Source organism: Myotis myotis, unplaced genomic scaffold, assembly GCF_014108235.1.
Source record: "Myotis myotis isolate mMyoMyo1 unplaced genomic scaffold, mMyoMyo1.p scaffold_m19_p_21, whole genome shotgun sequence".
NCBI lineage: Eukaryota > Metazoa > Chordata > Mammalia > Chiroptera > Vespertilionidae > Myotis > Myotis myotis.
In genome coordinates this window covers 14,269,313-14,292,457 of record NW_023416326.1, presented here as the reverse complement: position 1 = coordinate 14,292,457, position 23,145 = coordinate 14,269,313, and the positions used below count along the sequence as shown (strand labels likewise).

Genomic DNA, 23,145 nt, shown 5'->3' with positions numbered 1-23,145 from the left:
TTTTTATTTTTAAGCTCAGATTTCTTTCCAAAGGGCACAGGGATCAGCCACAAACTAAATTTCAGGCCATGAGAAAGGAGGAAAGTGTGCAGAAGATTGGAGGGCGGGGTCTTCCGCTGAAAGAGGAGGCTGCAAAGACACATGGGTCTCTGGGGCTGCTTCTGGGCGGACAGGGCCGGGCGCCATTCCCAAGAGTGCGCTTCAGGGGCAGAGGGGTCACCAGGTTTCCCTGTGCAGGCTGAGCCTTTGGCCCTAATTGGCCGACAGTGAGTGAGTGGACACTGGGAGATCCAGGGGATCAAGACTCTTTGCTAGAAAAGAGGCCTGTGTAATAAATATACTGTATATGGGTGTGCTGTAGGTGCATTTGTTTATGGGACGTTGAACATGGGTTCTGCCGGTGCCAGTTCTGGGGGAAACGGGAGAGTCATTTTCTATACTCTCTCCAGAAAGCTTCTTTCCCTCCGCCTGGCCACTGGCCATACTGTCTTAGGGCAGAGTGTCCAGCAGTGGGATACTCCCCCCTGATTACAAGGACAGAGAGAGACTCCGTAAATAGCACCCCTTTGCTGGGATTGAGGCAGCCAATGAATGTCTTTTCCTCTTCGCGTTTGTAGAGGCCCTGGTCCCCCAGCGCCGCGTACAGCCTGAGTTTGCATCCTGGAGGAGAGCGTAGTTTCGCTCTCTTCCTGTTTCCTTTCCACATGCCAGTTGGTCGGCTGTTGGAGAAGCTGCTTGTGTCCCAGACCTGGAAGAGGGCTTGTTTTGTCCCCTGAGCCGCTGTCCCGGGCGCTGAGCAGCCGGAGTCAGCAGAGCAGAGTCTGTATGGCCAACTGACAAAGGAGCCTTTTTTTTTTTTTTTTTTAAGGGGGAGAGCTAAACATCCCATTTATTCTGGTATAAAAAATTTTAATCTCTTATCCAGTTTGGAGGTGGAATATTACTATTTATCTCTTAGGTGGTGGGAGAAAAAAGAAGTTATTTTTTTTTTCACTTTTCTCTTACTAATAACATTCCTAGCCTACTTTTTCGGATTGTTTTTCATTCAGTAATTGCAGACTCTTATTGCACTCACTTTGCAAACAGGATGTTTCTGCAAGCTGTGAAGATTGTGTATTCATCACTTCTCTACTTCTGTGGGACTACCGTGTGCCTTGTGATGTGCACAGCCTCTGTCATCTTCAGGTTCAGTGGGCATTTGTCGGTTGCACAGGAGAAACAGAACCACATGACTTTGGTATTGGCAGGAAGCTCACCTCATGCTCCTCTGCTGCAGGCACTGCATGCCTAGCAGACATGCCTGGTGGATCCTCCTTGAATGTGAAAAGTGACTGGGGCCCGCACCCTTCCCAGGGCTCTTCACTGACTTTTGGGTTGTTGCTGCCGTCAGAAAGGTCTTCTTTACCTTCAGACACAATCTACGCCTCCCTGATTCCATTTACTATCTCCTGGTTCAGCCGTTGGAGCTACCTAAAATATATGGTCCTTTTTCTGTAGGCCTACTGATTAATTCTGATTTTTTTTTGACATGTACATTTCTGATTTTTTTTTTTAAAGAAAAGTGGGTTTGTCTTTCATTTGGAATTGATAAGTTGATCTTTTAAAATTTTAAAAAGTAACAGTGTTTTCAGGGACTATCTGGTGCTCTATTTCTGCTACTTCCGTTCCTCTCTCATTGCTGCCCAAGTGTTTTCTCTGCACGGAAACCTTACCAAGATGCTATTGCCCCAAAGAGAAAAGCGGTCATTGCTCAAAGGCTCATGGTTGGTCTAATCTGGGGGTGAGGCACCTTTTTTCTGCCAAGGGCTATTTGGATATTTATAACATCATTTGCGGGCCACACCAAATTATCAACTTAAAATTAGCCTGCGATATTTGATCAAACAGTTAATTAACTCACCCTAGAGCAGTGATGGCGAACCTATGACACGCGTGTCAGAGGTGACACGCGAACTCATTTTTTTTGGTTGATTTTTCTTTGTTAAATGGCATTTAAATATATAAAATAAATATCAAAAATATAAGTCTTTGTTTTACTATGGTTGCAAATATCAAAAAATTTCTATATGTGACACGGTACCAGAGTTAAGTTAGGGTTTTTCAAAATGCTGACACGCCGAGCTCAAAAGGTTCGCCACCACTGCCCTAGAGCCTTGGCAGGACCAAATGATTTCTTGGGTCTTATAAGGCCCTCAGGCCAGACGTTCCCCACCCCTGATCTAAGCAATGGCAGGGGTTTACCAGGAAGATGACCAACTTGTGCTGCTGTGGAGGTCCCTAACTGATTGGTTAAAGATTCCATTTCTGGGGGAGCTGAAACTGTAATTAAGTCTCCATTTGATGGGGCTAGCTTAAACGACTCCATTATGGCCCTTGAATTATCTTTTAAACACACTGAAGTATGTATTTAAAAATGGTTAAAGTGGTAAATTTTATGTTACACATACTCTATCACAATAAAAAAAGAACATTTGTATGTACGTGTCTCACATTGAAGGTGAAAGATGTTCATCAATGCAAAAATCTAAATCCTAAGGGACCAACCAGATGGAGCGAGCAGACCATGCTGGCCTCCATATGTTGCTTTATGTTTCCTTTCTTCAACCAGATACGGTTCTCATTTCCTCATGTGGAATTTATTTATTTTCACAGGAAGGAAAAGTTGATGCGATGCTCTCAATGCCGAGTTGCCAAATACTGTGGTGCTAAGTGTCAGGTAAGGATGCTCAGCCGTAAGTGAACCTTCACGTTCTCGAACCTCAGTTTGTCCTCCGTTATGCCTGTTGGCCTATTTCTGTTTCTTCGCAGTCTTTGCGTTATTGTCTTTTAGTTTAAAAATACCATATGCATATGGTAAAAAGTTATATAGGATATATATATATATATATATATATATATGGTAAAAAGTTACATAGGATGGAGATATATATATATATATATATAATTTATATAAAATTAAATTTTTACTCCTCTCCATCTTCTTGTCTTCCTGGCCTCAATCCTGTTTCCCAGAGATGACTATGTTAAGTGTCTTTTTTTAGCATGTTCTGTGTAAACATATTCATATATCTATATCCTTTATTTAAAAAAAAAACACAGATGAAGATTATTTGGCAAATTCCTGTCTACCTTGATTTTGTTTTTCATTTAATAGTGTATCTGGAGGAACTCTTGGTATCATCCCACTTTTTCCATTATGAATACACCACAATCATAATTTTCCCACTAATGAATGCTTAAACATTTCCCATGTTCCCTAATGCCACTAATGTACTGGGCATCCTTTTGTGCACAGTTTTGCACACTTCCACAAATTAATCTGTAGGGTAACTTCTTCTCAGTTGTATTGATTAGTAAAAGGATATATGCATTTTGAATTTTTAAAGATAATGGCAAATTGCCTTCCAAGAGTTTGAGTTAATTTATAACAACTGACATGAAAGTACTGCTGTTAACATATTTGAAATTCTTTAAAGGATGTGTAATTAACATTCAACATGACCTTTACTTCTAACCTTCTGATTAATTATGTAATAAATGTAATTAAGCTCTAATGAATTGTGTCATAATAAAAAGTCTAATTGGAAGTTTTCCGTCTGTGTCACTTGCTCCCACCCTCCACCCATCCTTTCTGCTTCTTGTTTTGCTGTGTGGGGTGTGTGTATGTGTGTTTGTGTGTGTTCTCTGTGTGCACATGTACCTCCCCCTCAAGCTTCTTCTTTTCCTTCTTTAAAATCTAGGCCATGCTTATCTGAGGGACTTTCTGTGATTTCACTTTCTCTCGTGAAAGTAATTTCTCCAGTGTGGTCTTAATGGAAAAGAAACCAAAAACGTACAGAAAACTCAGTGGACCCACGTTTTAATGACAGTTCTGCCAGTAGCCAGTTAAATCATCCTCGAGAAAACACTTAAACTTCTGGGCCTCACCCTTCCAATCTGTACTACTAGTAAGAGCTCGTGTTCCTTAGGCATCTGTATGTACCCGGCAAGTTTCATTCTGTTTACTGTTACAGGAATATTGAGAGGGTTGGACACCATTATTATGCTCATACTATTACTAAGGAAACTTACCAGATATAGGATAGCAAGCAGCTTACCAAATGTCCTAGAGCTAGTAAGCTCTGGAGTTTGGGAAATGAACTGAGGCAGTTAGAATTTAGACTTTTAATTTCTCTTCTATTCCTAAGTTTTATTCTTGCTCTAACATTCTAATTAGGTATTATTCCCCTTTTTCTTTTGTATTTTCCTTTATCTTCTGGATTTTTGTCTTATTTTATTTTGTAATAAGGATGCACTCTATTCCCAAGGAACACAAAGCTAAATACATAGAAATGAAAGGTTAGAAATAACACCTTCCTAATAAAAATAGGGAAGCTGAAAAAAATTAAATTATTTTTACCTCAGTTTGTAAACCAAAAATTTTGTCAAAGTTAGATACCAGATTTAGGTAAGATAATTAGCAATAGTAATAACAAAAGGAAAACATGAAAACAAACCCATGCTTTTTCTACAAAATAAATTCTAGAAAGACTGTTTTATGGTGATGTTTTAGCTCTTTTATTCATATGAAACAGAGCTGCCTGTGTCAGGGGACTTCAGGTTAAGAATATGACATATAGAATTGATGAATTCACATTTTACTTGACACAAATCTTTTAGATCCGTGGTTCTCAACCTTCCTAACGCCGTGACCCTTTAATACAGTTCCTCATGTTGTGGTGACCCCAATTTCATTGTTACAAATTGAACATAATTAAAGCATAGGGATTAATCAAAAAATAATATGTAATTATATATGTGTTTTCCGATGGTCTTAGGCGACCCCTGTGAAAGGGTCATTCGACCCCCAAAGGGGTCGCGACCCACAGGTTGAGAACCGCTGTTTTAGATGAACTTCCTTTCTGTTCTTAATCGCTTAAACGTTTTTACTTTGATTTTCCTCTATTTTCATGAATGTTTTTCCCCAGGTTACCTTCTCCTTTTGCAGTACAATGAAGAAAACCCCCGTTATCCGATTAGAATGAGTAGAGGGAGTGTGGTGGGTGGATATGTCATTTTGATTCATGATAGTCCATGTATTTTTACCACATATATTAGCTGTTTACTGTAGCATCAATAATAATGTCGCCATCAGATATACTGCAGGAGGTAATGGGAAATGACCTAGTATGATGAAAGATACCTTATAGAACACCAGTGAGTGCATACGCTTATATGTGTGTGGGGGTGGAGGAGTGTGTAGAGGTGGGACGGGAGTCAAAGATTGGCCAGAACATATGCATTTAAACTGCTCTGTTTAGCTCAACCTTAAGGAACAGCATTAAATATTGTAATTATTGTGGATACCTACAAAGCAGCCCAAAAGCAAACTGAACTATGAACAGTAATGAACAGGAGGCACAAGCCCTGGGAGTGGAAGTTGATAGAGAGGATGTGAGTTTATAGCATAAAACCTATAATATGTTGTCCCCAGGGGGACGTAACTTTGGTTCACTCGCTGAGCATGTGATGTGTGGGGCGATGCCATCCATGAGTTGTTTATGAGAGGCTACTGAGGTATTACGGGGTGTAATGTCCCTTGTGCCCACAAGGATGGAATCGGTTTTCACCTTTTGTTTTTGAACATAAGCAATATAAGAATAAATTTCATTATAAAAATCAACACAACATAAAATAATGCCCAGTAAAAAGGAGAAGTCTTCCCCCACCTTCTTTCCACCATTTCTACTTCTGCTTCCAGAGGAGATCTCTGTGTGCGGGTTGGGAGTGGCGGATATCTGTTCGTCTGTGCTTCAGATATAGTGTACACATACAGGGATATGTTTACCGCTGTGTACAGCACTGTTTCTGATATTGGCAAAAGTATTTTCTCATCAGTGCCTTTGCACTCCTCTGTGTATGCCTTTGTATGAGGCGTCATGTGTATAGAGGGGTTAGGTATGGGAGCCAGTCTTATTTCTGTATTAGCATGATCAGAGCATCACAGATGATTATGAGACCAAAGGGGAGGAGCAGGTGAAGTTTTCCTATAAAACAGCATTCTTCAAATTTGAAATATTGATAGTAAGTAAATCAATTTCAAATAAATTTTCAAATTATTTCATCTTGGCTGGATTTAATATGATTCATAATATGCACATTTTTAATTGAATTAATTGCTGAGCAAAATAAGCATCTGGGTATTGCATCAAATTGCAATTTATATGCCTTTAAAAAGTACTATATTAGCAAAGGGAGGCTCTTTTATGTTGATAATTATAGGCCTCTTGAAGAATGTGAATCATATTTTTGGGTTTGTATTTTATGCTTAGTTGTAGAGTGATTTGATTCATTTTTGATGAATCCCATACTAGTAAGCACTGAATAGAGTGACTTAATGACTTGATTTCTAGAATATCCTACCAAAGTGGAGATAATGAAGAAAGACAAGCCCTTTGTTTACTTCATAAACAGCTCTATGCCAGGCTTTAGACTGTTAGGACACGCAGAGTGTTCTGTGGAGAAGTTGGCTTTATATGTAATACTGTATTAAGGTTAAAATTACTTGATCTTATTTAAATTTTTTACTTCTAAAAATGTTTGGGGATTGCCTGGCTGGCGTGGCTCAGTGGTTGAGCATTGACCTATGAACCAGGAGGTCATGGTTCTATTCCCGGTCAGGGCACATGCCCGGGGTGTGAGCTTGATCCCCAGTGGGGGATGTCCAGGAGGCAGCCAATCAGTGATTCTCTCTCATCATTGATGTTTCTATCTCTCTCTCCCTCTCCCTTCCTCTCTGAAGTCAATAAAAAGATATTTTTAAAAGATGTCTGGGGATCTGAGATTTTCTGCTCTCATTCTCCATTTGTCTGGCGAGTGACCCCATTACTCCTGTGACTGCAGTCGGCACCTGTATATTGATAATTCTTTGAGACTCCATCTGCAGCCCTCCTTCCTCCTGAGCACCAGACTTTGAAGGCAGCTGCCCTCTGAGGTGGCCTCTTCGTCCTGTGTCTGCAGTCTGTCCTCCTGCCCCCACGTTCTGACTTACAGAAACTAGGTTAACCCTCTCAGCCATTGATGGCCCTTCTAGTTCACTTTGGGAGTTAAACACTTGGTCGTTACTTGTGTTGGGGAGATGAAAGGCACGCGCCTCACCTGCCACGTTCAGCTGGAACCCGGCATGGACACTAATCTGGCACGGAAGTTTCTTTCAAAGAAGATTAGAAGTCCGCAGACGTGAGGGATTTATTTTGCCCTTTCAGATAAAATGTATCAGTGAGCTCATTCCATCTTGATGTGGTCTCTCACCAGATCAGCGTGGTTGGCAAACTTCCTGTCGAAGGGCTGGATAATAAATATTTTAGTCGCCAAAACTGGTTTGGCTCAGTGGATAGAGCGTCGGCCTGCGGACTGAAGGGTCCCAGGTTCGATTCCGGTCAAGGGCATGTACCTGGGTTGCGGACATATCCCCAGTGGGAAATGTGCGGGAGGCAGCTGATCGATGTTTCTCTCTCATCGATGTTTCTAACTCTCTATCTCTCTCCCTTCCTCTCTGTAAAAAATCAATAAAATATATTTTAAAAAAAATAAATATTTTAGTCTTTGTGGGCCATAAGATTTTTTATCATAAGTACTCAATTCTGTTGTCAGAGTCAGAAATGAGTGAGTGAAACTGAGTGTGGCTGTTTCAGGAAAACTTTATGAAAACAACTGGCAGAATGGATTGGACCTGCGCCCTGCACTGAAGCTCTTTCTTACTATTTGCCTTCTCAATTAACCATTTTCCTAAGAAGTAAGAATTGATTCTTGTTTCTTCTCCTCCGTCAACTTCGTGCCCTGTGACCATCCTGCCGCCTCACCCCTTTATATTTGGCCCGACCTGTCTGCTTTGAGTAAGGCTAGTGGGAAGGTGCTCTCGCTCTACATGTGATACAGCTTTCCGTAGCTTTTAAGGCGATGCGTCTCATGTCTGTCACCAGGTCTCCAGCATGCTCGAAGGAGATTTCATGTAAGATTTTAATCAATACCTGTCAGTCAGCGAGGCTTGTTAGACAGCCTGCTTAGCTTTCCCATTTCCGTTTCCCAGATTCCAGCTTTTCAGGTCTTTATCTGTCAACTTGTAATTCAGTGTTGGATTACATTTGAGGCATAAAGAAGGAGATATCATTTACTTGCTATTAAGTGGTCTGTAAATGAATGAAAACTGTTGGGTCCTTTTTCCCTGTGAGTTGCATGGCAACTCACCTCTCCTAAGTTTTACCCGTAGGAAACCTCTGTAGCTTGTTGCTTGTGAATAGAGTGATTCTTGCAGATGTGGCGAAAAAAAAAATCACGACACGTTTTTACATAGGTGTTCAGTTATTAATTATTAATAATTGGTAATTATTAATCACAGGTGGAATTGTTGAATAAGCTGGTTTAAAATAATTTGTAATGTATTTTAAGCCAGTTTCTCCATCCTTAGTGACCCAGCATCTGAGGAAAATACCATTACGAATTTTCACTTCCATGTAAAGCTAACATGGGTAGGTTTCTAACGTATTCTGATGCATTCAGGTATTTGTTGGGATGGATATTACAAAACTGTAGATTTTAATTATTGGGAGGCTGCCTTACGGGTTATCGAGTCCACTCCTCTTACTGAATAAATGTCTGCTGTGCTCAGGTCATGAATTAGATGTTGTTCTTACCCAAACAGATTCAATATGTGCTGATCATTCTCGTTTTTCATCCACTACAATAATAAACTGCTCAAAATTGAATTTTTATTCCAACCAAAACCTAGTGTTTATCAGTGTTTAAGTGTGTTATTGAGCTGTATCCAAGGAGGGAGGGAATGTTAGGTGAATGTGCAAAGGTTGTTTTGAGTAAGAAGGAAGAAGTAAATTTTCTCTTTCTAGTGTAACATCACATCATCCTCTCCTTTTGTAATCAAGCAATCAAGGTCAAGACACATTGTTTAAAGATAATTGTTAAAAGGTTTACTGTCCTTTTACTTTTTGGATGGCCTTAATTTCAAATAATTGATGATAAGTATTCAGAAAATTACACCTCCTAAATGCTATTAGTTCTAGAATAAATTATGAGATCTATTGAACACCTGCTACATGCAAAATGCATGTAATTGGAGGAGAGGAAAGATGGCGGCGGTATAGGCAGACGCGTCCCAGGTCGTGTCCCTGAGCAAATGGAGTGAGCAGCTGAAACTAGTAACATCCACCCCGAATTGGCGAAATTCCTCAGCTGGCGAGACGGTTTGCAGCCGGGAAGAGCAGAACTCCCCTGGAAAGGTAAAAAAAAACCAGGGATTTGGGCAGGAAAGTTCGCCAGACCTCTGAGCCCAGAGAGTCGGAGGGAGACCGCGTGGCAGACTGCCGCGTCCCTTGGGACAGGCACAACCCCTAACAGGGGAAAGGAGAACCGCGGGATTCCTGGCGCCGCTGGGGGAATTGAGAGCTGGGTCTGTGATCACAGAGGACTGAGCCTAAAGGGGGCAGCCTGAAGAGCTGACCAGACCATGCAGTCCCGGTAAGAGAAGAAGCTTACAGAAACCAAGCCTTCCCCGTTTCCGCGGCCGGCGTTTGTGTGTTTGTTTTCACTGAACCCTGTTCATGGGACATTTCGGATACAGACACTCACCTGTGCTGAAGAGAGGGAGAGTGTGCGGAGGAGTGGAATCTGGGGAGAGACTGAGGAGAGAAGGGGGGCCGGGAGAGGTGGCAGCGAATTGAGTGCTGAGACACCCCTGAGCCCACGTCTGAGGCAGCCATTCTCTCCGGAGAGTGAGACTCCTCCCTCCAGCCCCCAGGCAAGGAGCACAGCCACACCCAGATTCCACCCTGTAGGAGATCAAGGATTAAAATAACCTGATCAATCCCTGGGAGTTAACAGGGTCTGGCCTACAGAGGGATTTTCAATCCCAGCAACAACACAGCACTGGTAACTCTTACGCAGCCAGCTCTGGGCAGTGAACTTCCACTGGACAGAGAGGCCCTGTAGCCTCAGAGGCCGACCCCAGAACACTGCCACCCAGAGGCTGACCCACAAACTGACTCTTTGCTAAACACAAAATAAGGCAGTCTGGGAAACAAATGCGGCTTGCTTTAAAATAAGGACTGTGGTTTACAACACAGAGGAACAGTGTATCGCAGGGAAACTCAACACTCTCCTGAATACCTGGCAGGTCTAAGGCGAGCCACACTGAAGAATAGAAGAACCGAAGGACCTTCACTACTGCAATATTTTTTTTTTTCTTTTTTTCGCCTTTTAACTAAGAAACCAATTTTTTTTCTTTTTTTTTTCTTTTCCTCTTCTTCTTTTTTTTTTATTATTCTTTTTTCCATCACCTGATTTTACCCTTTTAATTACTACCTTCTTATTTTTAACCAGTATTATTACTGCTACCATTTTACCATTTTTTTTTTAAAGTGCCATTTTATTTTCTCTTTATTTTATTTTGGGATTAGTGTTCTCCATTCTATTTTCATCGTTATATTATTGGTTGTTTCTAGTTTGCATTCATCTCCAGGGAGCTGTTGCTGGAATTTGTTGGGATTAATGGCTGTTCTATAGGAGTATTCTCCTCATATAAAAAGTCTCTTCCCCTCTTCCACTTCATTCTCTCTTTTCGCTCTTTTTTTTCCTTTTCCTTTCTTTTCTCGCTTTTACTTTCCCCCCTCCTTTTTCCCAATTTCATTTTTGCACTCCTTTTTTTGGTCCCTAATTTTCTTTTCCTTTTTCTCTTTTTCTCTTCCTTCTTCCTTATCCCCTAATTCTCTTAATTCAGGTGGTCACCTTTATTTGGGGTTATTAATATCGTGAATATATTTGTGTATAGTGCCTGGTACGTGGTGCCTTGTGTTGTATTTTGTGCCTTTAAATCAACACAGCAGATCCAAGCAACAGCAACCTCCTGAGCACCACACCCTCTGCTGAGGAACAGCAGCTGTACGTGAAACCTCGCCCCACCAGCCAGAAGAGCCACCACAGCTGTGAACAGCACCCACCAGAGGAGCTGCTGCCAACTGAAGAGCAGCTGCTACCACAACCGCCCGAAGAGCAACCGCAGACCAAGGAGTCACTGCCACCAAGGGAGCAGCCACTGAACGACTCAACGTCTAGGTATGTCAGTGAGATCAAACATGGGTAGACAAAGAAACCCCCAAAGGAAAGAGAAGGAGGACTCTCCAGAAAAGCAGCTAAGTAATACAGAGGCATGCAACATGACAGAAAAAGAATTCAGAATAAGGGTCCTAGAGTGCATAAACCGGATGGAGGAAAAAATCGACAACCTCAGCAAGAAGCTAGAAGAAACAGATGAAAAAATCAACAACTTAAGTAAGACCCAAGTAGAAATGAAGAGTGATATAGCTGCAATGAAAAACTCCATTGAAAGCATCAACAGTAGACTAGGAGAAGCGGAGGACCGAATTAGTGATTTAGAAGACAAGGAAGCAAAACACACCCAAAACGTACTGCAATTGGAGAAAAAAATGAAAAGACAGGAGGAGAGCCTAAGGGAGCTTTGGGACAACATGAAACGAAACAACATACGAATAATAGGGGTACCAGAACAACAGAAGGATGAACAAGGATTAGAAAACCTATTAGAAGAAATAATATCAGAAAACTTCCCTGAGGTGGGGAAGAAAAAAGTCACACAAGCCCAGAGAGTCCCAAACAAGGTGAACCCAAAAAGACCCACACCAAGACACATCATAATTACCATGGCAAATGTTCAGGACAAAGAGAGAATCTTACAGGCTGCAAGAGAGAGACGGAAAGTTACATACAAGGGATCTCCCATTAGATTGTCAAATGATTTCTCAACAGAAACACATCAGGCCAGAAAAGAATGGACGGAAATTTACAAAGTGATGCAAAGCAAAGGACTGAATCCAAGAATACTCTATCCAGCAAGGCTATCATTCAAACTTGAAGGGGAAATAAGAAGCTTCACAGACAAAAAAAGGCTAAGGGAGTTTATCACCACCAAGCCAGCAATGCAAGGAATGCTAAAGGGACTGGTATAAAAATAAGAAATAAAAAGCTCAGAAAGAAAACAGCCACACAAAAACAGAAATGCCTACAAACAAGTACCTTTCAATAATAACTTTAAACGTAAACGGACTAAATGCTCCAAACAAAAGACATCGAGTGGCTGAATGGATAAAAAAACATGACCCATACATCTGCTGTCTACAAGAAACCCACCTCATTAGAAGGGACTCACACAGACTGAAAGTGAAAGGATGGAAAAATATCTTTCAGGCAAATGGAAAGGAAAAGAAAGCTGGGGTAGCAATACTTATATCGGACAAAATAGACCTCAAAGTGAAGGCCATAACAAGAGATAAGGAAGGCCACTTCATAATACTAAAGGGATCAATACAACAAGAAGATATAATCCTGGTAAACATATATGCACCCAATGCAGGAGCACCCAAATTCATAAAAAAACTCCTGGAAGATATCAAAGGAGACATCGACAACAATACAATCATAGTTGGGGACTTTAATACACCACTGATAGCACTGGATAAGTCCTCTAGACAAATAATCAGCAAAGATACAGCAATCCTAAATGACTCACTAGATCAGATGGACTTAATAGACATCTTCAGAACACTTCACCCGAAAGCCAGGGAATATACATTCTACTCAAATGCTCATAGGACATATTCAAAAATAGACCATATATTGGGTCACAAGCAAAGTATCCCCAAATTCAAGAAAATTGAAATCATAAAAAGCGTCTTCGCAGACCACGATGGCATAATATTAGAAATAAACTACAATAAAAACAACCCAAAATACTCAAACACCTGGAAGCTGAATAGCATGCTATTAAATATTGATTGGGTTACCAATGAAATCAAAGAAGAAATTCGAAACATCCTGGAAACTAATGACAATGAAAACACAACAATCCAAAACTTATGGGACACAATGAAAGCAGTCCTGAGAGGGAAGTTTATAGCTCTACAGGCCTATCTCAACAAACAAGAAAAAATGGTAGTAAATCATCTAACTCTACAACTCAAAGAATTAGAAAGAGAGCAACAAGAAAACCCCAGAGTGAGCAGAAGGAAGGAGATAATAAAGATTAGAGCAGAAATAAATGACATAGAGACCAAAAAAACAATACAGAAAATCAATGAAACCAAGAGCTGGTTCTTTGAAAGGATAAACAAGATTGACAAACCTCTAGCCAGACTCACCAAGAAGCAAAGAGAGAGGACCCAAATAAACAAAATTAGAAACGATAGAGGCGAAATAACAACAGACCCCACAGAAATACAAATGATTGTTAAAAAATACTATGGACAGCTCTACTCCAACAAACTAGACAACCTGGAGGAAATGGACAAATTCCTAGAAAAATACAACATTCCAAAACTCAATCAGGAAGAATCTAAAAATCTCAACAGGCCAATAACTATGGAAGAAATTGAAGCAGTCATCAAAAAGCTTCCAGCAAACAAAAGCCCAGGACCAGACGGCTTCACAGGGGAGTTTTACCAAACATTCAAGGAAGAACTAAAACCTATCCTCCTCAGACTACTACAAAAAATTCAAGAGGAAGGAACACTTCCAAGCTCATTCTATGAAGCCAGCATCACCCTAATACCAAAACCAGGTAAAGACATCACAATGAAAGAGAATTACAGGCCAATATCCCTCATGAACATAGATGCCAAAATCCTCAACAAAATCTTAGCAAATCGGATCCAACAGTACATCAAAAAGATCATACACCATGACCAAGTAGGATTTATCCCAGGGATGCAAGGATGGTACAATATCCGCAAATCAATAAACGTGATACATCACATAAACAAATTGAAAGAAAAAAACCACACGGTCATATCAATTGATGCAGAAAAAGCATTTGACAAAATTCAACACCCATTTTTGATAAAAGCTCTCAGCAAGGTGGGAGTAGAAGGATCATACCTCAACGTAATAAAAGCCATATATGACAGGCCCACGGCCAACATCATACTCAATGGACAAAAACTAACACCATTTCCCCTAAGAACAGGAACAAGACAGGGATGCCCCCTCTCACCACTCCTGTTCAACATAGTACTGGAAGTGTTAGCCATTGCAATTCGGCAAGAAGAAGAAATAAAAGGCATCCAAATTGGAAAAGAGGAAGTAAAACTCTCCTTATTTGCAGATGACATGATATTATACATACAAAACCCTAGAGACTCCATCAAAAAGCTACTGGACTTAATACATGAATTTGGCAATGTAGCAGGATACAAAATTAACCCCAAGAAATCCGAGGCATTTCTATACACCAATAGTGAACTTTCAGAAAGAGAGATTATAAAAACAATCCCGTTTACCATCGCACCAAAAAAATTAAGCTACCTAGGAATAAACTTAACTAAAGAGGTAAAAGACCTCTACTCAGAAAACTACAGGACATTGAAAAAAGAGATAGAGGAAGACATAAACAGATGGAAGAACATACCGTGTTCATGGATTGGTAGAATCAACATCATTAAAATGTCCATACTACCCAAAGCAATCTATAAATTCAACGCACTTCCCATTAAAATACCAACGGCATACTTCAGAGATCTAGAACGAACTCTCCAAAAATTCATCTGGAATAAAAAAAGACCTCGAATAGCTGCAGCAATCCTGAAAAAGACCAAAGTAGGTGGGATCTCAATACCAGATATCAAGATGTATTACAAAGCCACTGTTCTCAAAACTGCCTGGTACTGGCACAAGAATAGGCATATAGATCAATGGAATAGAATAGAGAGCCCAGAAATCGGCCCGAACCAATATGCTCATTTAATATTTGACAAAGGAGGCAAGAACATACAATGGAGCCAAGATAGTCTCTTCAATAAATGGTGCTGGGAAAATTGGACAGATATATGCAAGAAAATGAAACTAGACCACCAACTTACACCATACACAAAAATAAACTCAAAATGGATAAAGGACTTAAATGTATGACAGGAAACCATAAAAATTCTAGAAGAATACAAAGGCAACAAAATCTCAGACATATGCCGAAGCAATTTCTTCACTGATACAGCTCCTAGGGCACTTGAAACGAAAGAGAAAATGAACAAATGGGACTACATCAAAATAAAAAGCTTCTGCACAGCAAAAGAAACCAGGAACAAAACAACAAGAAAACCCACGGTGTGGGAAAACATATTTGCCAATGTCATATCTGATAAGGGCCTAATCTCCAAAATTTATAGGGAACTCATACAACTTAACAAAAGGAAGATAAACAATCCAATCAAAAAATGGGCAAAGGACCTAAATAGACACCTTTCAAAAGAGGACATTCAGAAAGCCAAGAGACATATGAAAACATGCTCAAAGTCACTAATCATCCGAGAGATGCAAATCAAAACAACAATGAGGTACCATCTCACACCTGTCAGACTGGCTATCATCAACAAATCAACAAACGACAAGTGCTGGAGAGGATGTGGAGAAAAAGGAACACTTGTGCACTGCTGGTGGGAATGCAGACTGGTGCAGCCACTATGGAAGACAGTATGGAGTTTCCTTAAAAAACTGAAAATGGAACTCCCATTTGACCCTGTGATCCCACTTCTAGGAATATATCCCAAGAAACCAGAAACACCAATCAGAAAGGACATATGCACCCCTATGTTCATAGCAGCACAATTCACCATAGCTAAGATCTGGAAACAGCCTAAGTGCCCATCAGTAGATGAATGGATTAGAAAACTGTGGTACATCTACACGATGGAATACTATGCTGCTCTAAAAAGGAAGGAACTCTTACCATTTGCAACGTCATGGATGGAACTGGAGAGCATTATGCTAAGTGAAATAAGCCAGTCAATGAAGGAAAAATACCACATGATCTCACTCATTCATGGATAATAGAGACCATTATAAACTTTTGAACAATAATAGATACAGAGGCAGAGCTGCCTCAAACAGATTGTCAAACTGCAGCAGGAAGGCCGGGGAGGGTTGGGGGGCAGGAGGTAGGGGGGTAAGAGATCAACTAAAGGACTTGTATGCATGCATAGAAGCATAACCAGTGGACATAAGACATTGGGGGATAGGGGAGGCTAGGGGACTGTCTAGGGCGGGGGGATAAAATGGACACATATGTAATACCCTTTGTAATACTTTAAGCAATAAAAAAAAAAATAAAAAAAAATAAAATTTCATTTAGCATGATAATCAGATTTACTGATTAAAGTGAATGATTTGTAAGATATATATATGCAAATAATTATAATATATGTAAATATATGTAAGCAAATAATTGCTTAACAGGTAAGTAAATAATTCACCCATTCTTTTTTTTTCTAAAAGGGCTTACTGGACAGTTAATATTTGAAAGGCAAATATATATATACATATTTTTCTCATATGTGAAAAAAAAAAAATGCATGTAATTGGTAGTACACTTATTTAAGGAAACCAAACATAAACAAAGCTAAATTGTTAAAACCGCTTACTGAGTCTTTACATTACAAAAGATTTCATTGGTATCACCAAAAGAATTCACTGAAGTGTTTTTTAAATATTAAAACATGTAAACCATTCTTTGAATTATGGGTTTTCCAAAATAGTCATTAAAAAGTTGTGTTTATTAAACAGTAATTTTGCCTTTTCTTTCATATAAAAATGCTTCTCTTCAAATCACAGTTACTAGACATAGGATAATTTGCTTTTACTTATAAATATGATACATGATATTTGTACAAATTCAAACAAAATGGGAAAATATCAGGAGAAAGGCAGAAACAGCCTTTTTTATTTTTTTAGGAAAAGTTGGAAAAATTATTACCAGTTTTTCAGTATGTTAAACAAATTTACCGTGAGTATTCTTAAAATCATGACTTGAGGTGGTGAACATACCACATGGTGTACAGATGATGTGTTGAAGAATTGTGCACCTGAAACCTGTATAATTTGGTTAACCAGTGTCACCCCAATAAATTTAATAAAAAGGGAAAAAATGTTTGGATTGATTGCTTTATAAATGTTATTTCTGTGCCAACAGTATGCACACTAAAAATTTTGATATTCATTACCAAAAACCCATCGTAAAGTAGGAGAAACTTACAATTCTACCAATAAGGTTATGGTCCCCACTTCCCTATACATAGCCTAGACATTTCTAAATGTTGTCAGTTTCATTCAACTTTGCTAAATTAGTGGGTCACCTATGTTATCCAATTTCTGCTAGCATTTCTTTGGTCATTGGTGTGGCTTCTATTTTTTGTTCGTTTTTTTCTTTCTTAGGCATGCTTTTCTTATTCATGTCCTTTACCTTTCTTTCTCTTTTTAAAATTGAAATATTCATCCTTTTCTTAGTTATTTTGTAAGACCTTGCATTTTAGATACCTTTAGCATTGTCTACATATATGTTTTAGATTTTATTTTTCTTGTTTGTACTATATCTTTCAATCTTGTGTATGGTATTCGGTTTTCTCCTTCTGATGTACAAAAGTGATTTATTTTTTATGTAGTTTAATATGTACATCTTTTCTTTTATGGTTTCTGGGTTTTATGTCCTGCTTAGAAACATCTTCCTCACCTCAACATTGTAAGATGTTAATGCCATAGTGTGAGAGTTCAGTGATAAGTTTAGAATAGTGTTTTGTTGTTTCGTCTATTTAACAAAAGAATGACCTCCTTTTTAGTTTAGTCTAGCTCAGTGGTTTTTCAGCCTAGCTACAGATAGAAGCCCCATAGTGATTGAAAGTGATTCAGAACCTGCTCCTATCTCATTGGTTAGAATATCTGGTTAGGCCTGGTATTTAAAAAATATTTTTTCTGTATGTGTGTGGTGTGTGTAACTGTGTAGCATTGTTCTAGGTCTGGGATTTTCTGCTCTCTCAGACCCAATTCCACCTTTCTGTAATAATTTTTATTATACTCTCTACACTCTTGAAATGAAATTTCATAGGTAATATAATCTAATAGTTACCTATTTTCAGAATTCAGCATCGGTATAATTCCTTAAGTGGAACATAAAGGAGAGAGAGAATGAAAATAACTTATAATTAAACAATGTGTATTTTAGTATGTAAATGCTCAGGCATGACTAGACTAGAAGACAACTAAGAAGTCATGTACATGCACATGATCGCTGTGAAAAGGGAAGTACAAAATGCAGATCGGAAAATGTGTTTTATTATAATGCAAACACTATGAATGGTGGTGCCTTTGTGGTATGCTTTTATGAAATATTGAATAACTTTAGCTAAAGTTCTTAAAACAGTCTTTCCTTGATTTACCTAGAAAATTCAGTGCTATTAAGACTATGTTAACACCCCGCTTTTTGTTGATATATATGAAAGGAGGTCATGTCTAGGCACAAATGTCTGATTGGACATTTAAAAGTCATGTTGGATTTCGAACAGCTCTGCATTGTCTGGAACTGCCCTGCACAGGATGTCCCGCGTCTCTGGTTCCTGGCCACTAAGTGCCCAATATACTCCTCAAGCACCATTATAAAAAGTACCCCAAACATTTCCCAAAGAACCCCAGGATTATCCCTGTTGGGAAGCACTGGTTTAGTTAGTTTATGTTCTGAATCAGTATAAATACGGTAACAATATATGAAAATACAGGGTGGGACAAAAGTATGTTTACAGTTGTTAGTATAGAAAATAATACAATAATCTATAATAATAAAAGTGGTATATGCTAATTAGACCGGACAGCCAAATGACCTTCTGGATGTCCTTCTGGACAACCTTCCAGATGAAGCCGCGGGGGCGAGGCAGAGGCGGCTGCCGCGGTGGGCAGGGGGCCGAGTCAGAGGTGGTTAGGGGTGATCAGTCAGGCAGGTGAGCAGTTAGGGGCGCTCAGGCTGGCATGCAGAGTGGTTAGGGGTGATCAGGCAGGCATGCAGAGTGGTTAGGGGCAATCAGGCAGGCAGGTGGTCAGTTAGGGGCGATGAGACAGGCAGGCAGAGTGGTTAGGGGCGATCAGGCAGGCAAGTGAGCAGTTAGTGACAATGAGCCAGGCAGGCACTAGTAGTTAGGGGCGATGAGGCAGGCAGGCAAGTGGTTAGGGGCAATGAGGCAGGCAGGCGAGTGGTTAGGGGCAGTCAGGCAGGCATGCAGAGTGGTTAGGGGCAATCAGGCAGGCAAGTGGTTAGGGGCGATGAGGCAGGCAGGGTAGGCGGCGAGTGGTTAGGGGCAGTCAGGCAGGCATGCAGAGTGGTTAGGGGCAATCAGGCAGGCAAGTGGTTAGGGGCGATGAGGCAGGCAGGCGAGTGGTTAGGGGCGATCAGGCAGGCAAGTGAGCAGTTAGTGGCAATGAGCCAGGCAGGCAGAGTGGTTAGGGGCGATCAGGCAGGCAGGTGAGTGGTTAGGGGCGATCAGGCAGGCAGGTGAGTGGTTAGGGACGATCAGGCAGGCAGGCAGAGTGGTTAGGGGTGATCAGGCAGGCGAGTGGTTGGGAGCCAGCGATCCTGGATTGCGAGAGAGATGTCTGACTGCCAGTTTAATAATAATAATAAAAGTGTAATATACTAAATTGGCAGTCAGACATCCCCCGAGGGGTCCCAGATTGCGAGAGGGTGCAGGCCGGGCTGAGGGACCCCTGACACCACCCCCCCCCCCCCCGCCGTGCATGAATTTCGTGCACGGGGCCTCTAGTTAATAAAAAATAATACAAAAATAAGCTTTGTGTTTTATATACGCACAGCTGTAAACCTGCTTTTGCCCCACCCTGTATATAGAGTCTGAAGTTGTTTTTGTCATGCATGTACTGAAAAATGGAATTGAGTCATCAATGTCTTTTATTTCCTTCTTTTCCACCTAAACTCTTGTCTCCCATTGCCTTTGTTTCTTAACACAATATCTTAATTTCCTTTATCTTTTATGCTAACTTGTGCTTATTGTACATCATTGTTCATTTTGAACTACAAGAACAGAAAACATTACAGCTGTATTGTGAACAAAATCTTAATTACATCCTGTATTTGCAGTAATGGAAGAAAACAGGAAAAAGTAAAATCAAGAAGGTTGTTTGAGAAACTGGCAGATTTCATGTTATGTTATAATGTGTCGTCAAGTTCTAGACCCAGGTTAAAGTTTGTAGAGTGAAGATGATGCCTAATGTTTTTGTGTGATTGTGGGGTTTTGATTCAAAGTCAAATACAGTAACTTCAAAGATTTTGTTGTAAGTCTTTCCTTGGTATGTGTCCGTTAGTAAGCCTTATTAAGAAGTGATGGTGAACAGTAAGTCCTTACAATTAATGTTGTAAAAACATGGATTTTAATATCATGGTAAGAAATGGAGTAGGCTGTAAAGCTGACACTATATTACAGACCAATTTCAAGTAATGTGATTGTTTATAATATAATTTTATATTGATCTGATTTGACTTTTAGATGAAAAGAATGAGTATCTTTCTTGCCAAAGTGAGTGGGAAGAAAAATATGTTGTCTGATGTTTTCATGCAGTGATCTAGGAATAGCCTTGAGAAACGTAATGTCTAGTTTCTAATTATTGTTGAGAAATGAAAGCTCAATATTAATTATGCTAAAGTCCTAAATTGTTTTTGATAAGAATTCTCAAACATTTGGATGTTTAAAAATGCCACCTAACAGATCAGTTGGTTCATTACCTAGGGGTACATTTTGTAGTTACTTCACCCTGGTGAGCCGAACTGCTCAAAGCTGGAGGTTTTACCAAAGGAGCATGAGTGAGCCTTTGAAGTTCAGCACTGATTAGAAGCTGTATCTCAGCCTTCCTTTAGGAGGGGTGGTCCTTTTTCAGCCGGCAGTTCCTCCGGCTTTGAACAGAGCCCAAGGAGCTCGCTCTCTCAGAGACCCCCTGGCCCCGTGTGGCTTACTCCGGCCCACACAGCCAGTCCACTGAGGGCACCTGTCAGGCTTCTTGACGTCTAACACAAACGGAAACTTTCCCACCACAGTTACGGTTCTCTCTTCAGTCGGCAGCCAGAAGCATCAGCAGCCTGGCTTTCTCTCAGTGAGATTTGATTTGACTGCTGAACCCACGCTCATTCCAAGACCAGATGGAGGAAAGGAAGTGCAGTAGTTTATCTGAGTCAGTCTCTACCAGCCGAGCTTCCACAGGATGGCAGTTACCATCATGGGAAGCTCTGTGTTAACTAAGACAAACAAGTTTCTTTAATGCAGAGCTTTTTAGAACTTCTAGGGAGCTAAACGTAGTATTTTGAATCTCCCAGCAGGGTCTTTATTATGTTGTGGTTTTCAATCTTATTTGACAATGGAGCCATAATTTTTTAGGGATCTTACACATGTTGGCAGTTGCTAATTGCTACTCCAGGACTAGCCCCCTGCACAATAGAAACATTTCCCCCACTGAGTTATGTTTTAATATGGTGCCTGTCAGTGAGGACTGACATGAGAAGTGGCGGTAGGAAAGGCCATTGTAGTTGTAAACTATTGTTGCAGACATGGTCCAGTATGTTGATTAGCTCTCTCAGAATGAGTTCCTCCTGTGACTTACTACTTGGTTTTTACTGCTTGGAACTACGCGTTTTTCTTTTCTGTCAAGTGAGAATTAGATAAGCTATTATGCTTTTTTTTTTCCCTTGCCTGTAAGGCAACTCAAATAAATGTGGCTCACAGCACAGTAATTATTTAGCTCTCATGCTTAGCATACTAAGGATTTTTACTCTCCCCTTTCATGTTTATGTAGCTCATTAGTTAGATCCCTGCTGTCCAGCTTCACTTTCCTCATCTATAATATAAGGATCTACCTTTTGGATTATTGTGAAAATAAAATCTTTTTTAATTGCTTGGTCATGTGTTTGGCACACTGTGGAATATGAAGTAAATGCTATAGTACTTTTTTCGTAATTTTAACATTTTTTGTTTCCAGTTTCACAACCTTATTTTATATACATCTTTACTTTGAAGCAGCTCAGTCTTGTTTAGACGTGAGAAGTATACATACTAAGGAAAAAGATTGCAAGCATCCCATTAAGAGCATTGCTATAGTGCAGTGATGGCGAACCTAGGACACGCATGTCAGAGGTGACACGTGAACTCATTTTTTTGGTTGATTTTTCTTTGTTAAATGGCATTTAAATATATAAAATAAATATCAAAAATATAAATCTTTGTTTTACTATGATTGCAAATATCAAAAAATTTCTATATGTGACATGGCACCAGAGTTAAGTTAGGGTTTTTCAAAATGCTGACTCGCCGAGCTCAAAAGGTTCGCCGTCACTGCTATAGTGGGTATGAAGGAATAAAGTGAGGTAACCCTGAGTAGAGTTGATGACAGAAGTGGTGTGCCCCTTGTAAACGATGCCTCCAGGATTGGGGTTATGAGGAAGTAGCAGTAGACACGGCTTCCCCCAACAACTTGATAGGGGTAGCCTTTCTGAGCAAAATGCTGGCTTGAACTTGAATCGGAGTCAGTTTCAAAGTAGCTGCAGCTTTTGTGAAATTTTTGGTTGTGCTGCATGTTTGTGCTGCAAGTGGAAAAGAGAGAGTTTCTTCTAGGAGATTTTTAGGCCCAGAAGCTGGGAAGCAGACCTACAATTTCTGAAATAAGAAGTGTTGTGAGCATCGGGCATGTCAGTGATGGGACTTCCAACTCTCGTTGGGAAAATAGGACATACTGGACATTTGGTCTAGCTGCCTCTCCTCCACCAGGGCTGAATATTAGGTAGCCTGGCATTTCTTGTCATGTGGATGTAATCCACAAGGGAAGCCGTGGCATTTCTGATCCAAGACTCGGAGAGAGAATGCCCTTCCCTTTAGCCCTCTCGTCCCGAGTGTTGCAAGATTGGTGACTGGCTCACTGGTCTCTTCTCTTCAACCACACCAGCACGTGGCTAGGATCCTGGGTTAAGTGACCTTCTAATTCAGGGGTCCTCAAACTACGGCCCGCGGGCCACATGCAAATACAAATATTGTATTTGTTCCCGTTTTGTTTTTTTACTTCAAAATAAGATATGTGCAGTGTGCATAGGAATTTGTTCATAGCTTTTTTTTAAACTATAGTCCGGCCCTCCAATGGTCTGAGGGACAGTGAACTGGCCCCCTGTTTAAAAAGTTTGAGGACCCTTGTTATCACCCACACTACATTTTCTGAAGGAAAAGGGGCACTATTAATAAGGACAACATAAATAAGACATTCCTGGGCAAACAGGACATTTGATCA

At 40.2% G+C, this 23,145-nt stretch overlaps 1 protein-coding gene across 1 annotated transcript in view; it reads left to right on the top strand.

Annotated features, from left to right (window-relative positions):
* Positions 1 to 23,145, top strand: part of SMYD3 (SET and MYND domain containing 3) — a 520,625-nt gene that overhangs the window by 116,227 nt on the left and 381,253 nt on the right. The window contains exon 2 of the mRNA XM_036354753.1: positions 2,653 to 2,716. Coding sequence (XP_036210646.1) covers positions 2,653 to 2,716 — 64 coding nt within the window. The remainder of the gene's footprint in view (positions 1 to 2,652; positions 2,717 to 23,145) is intronic.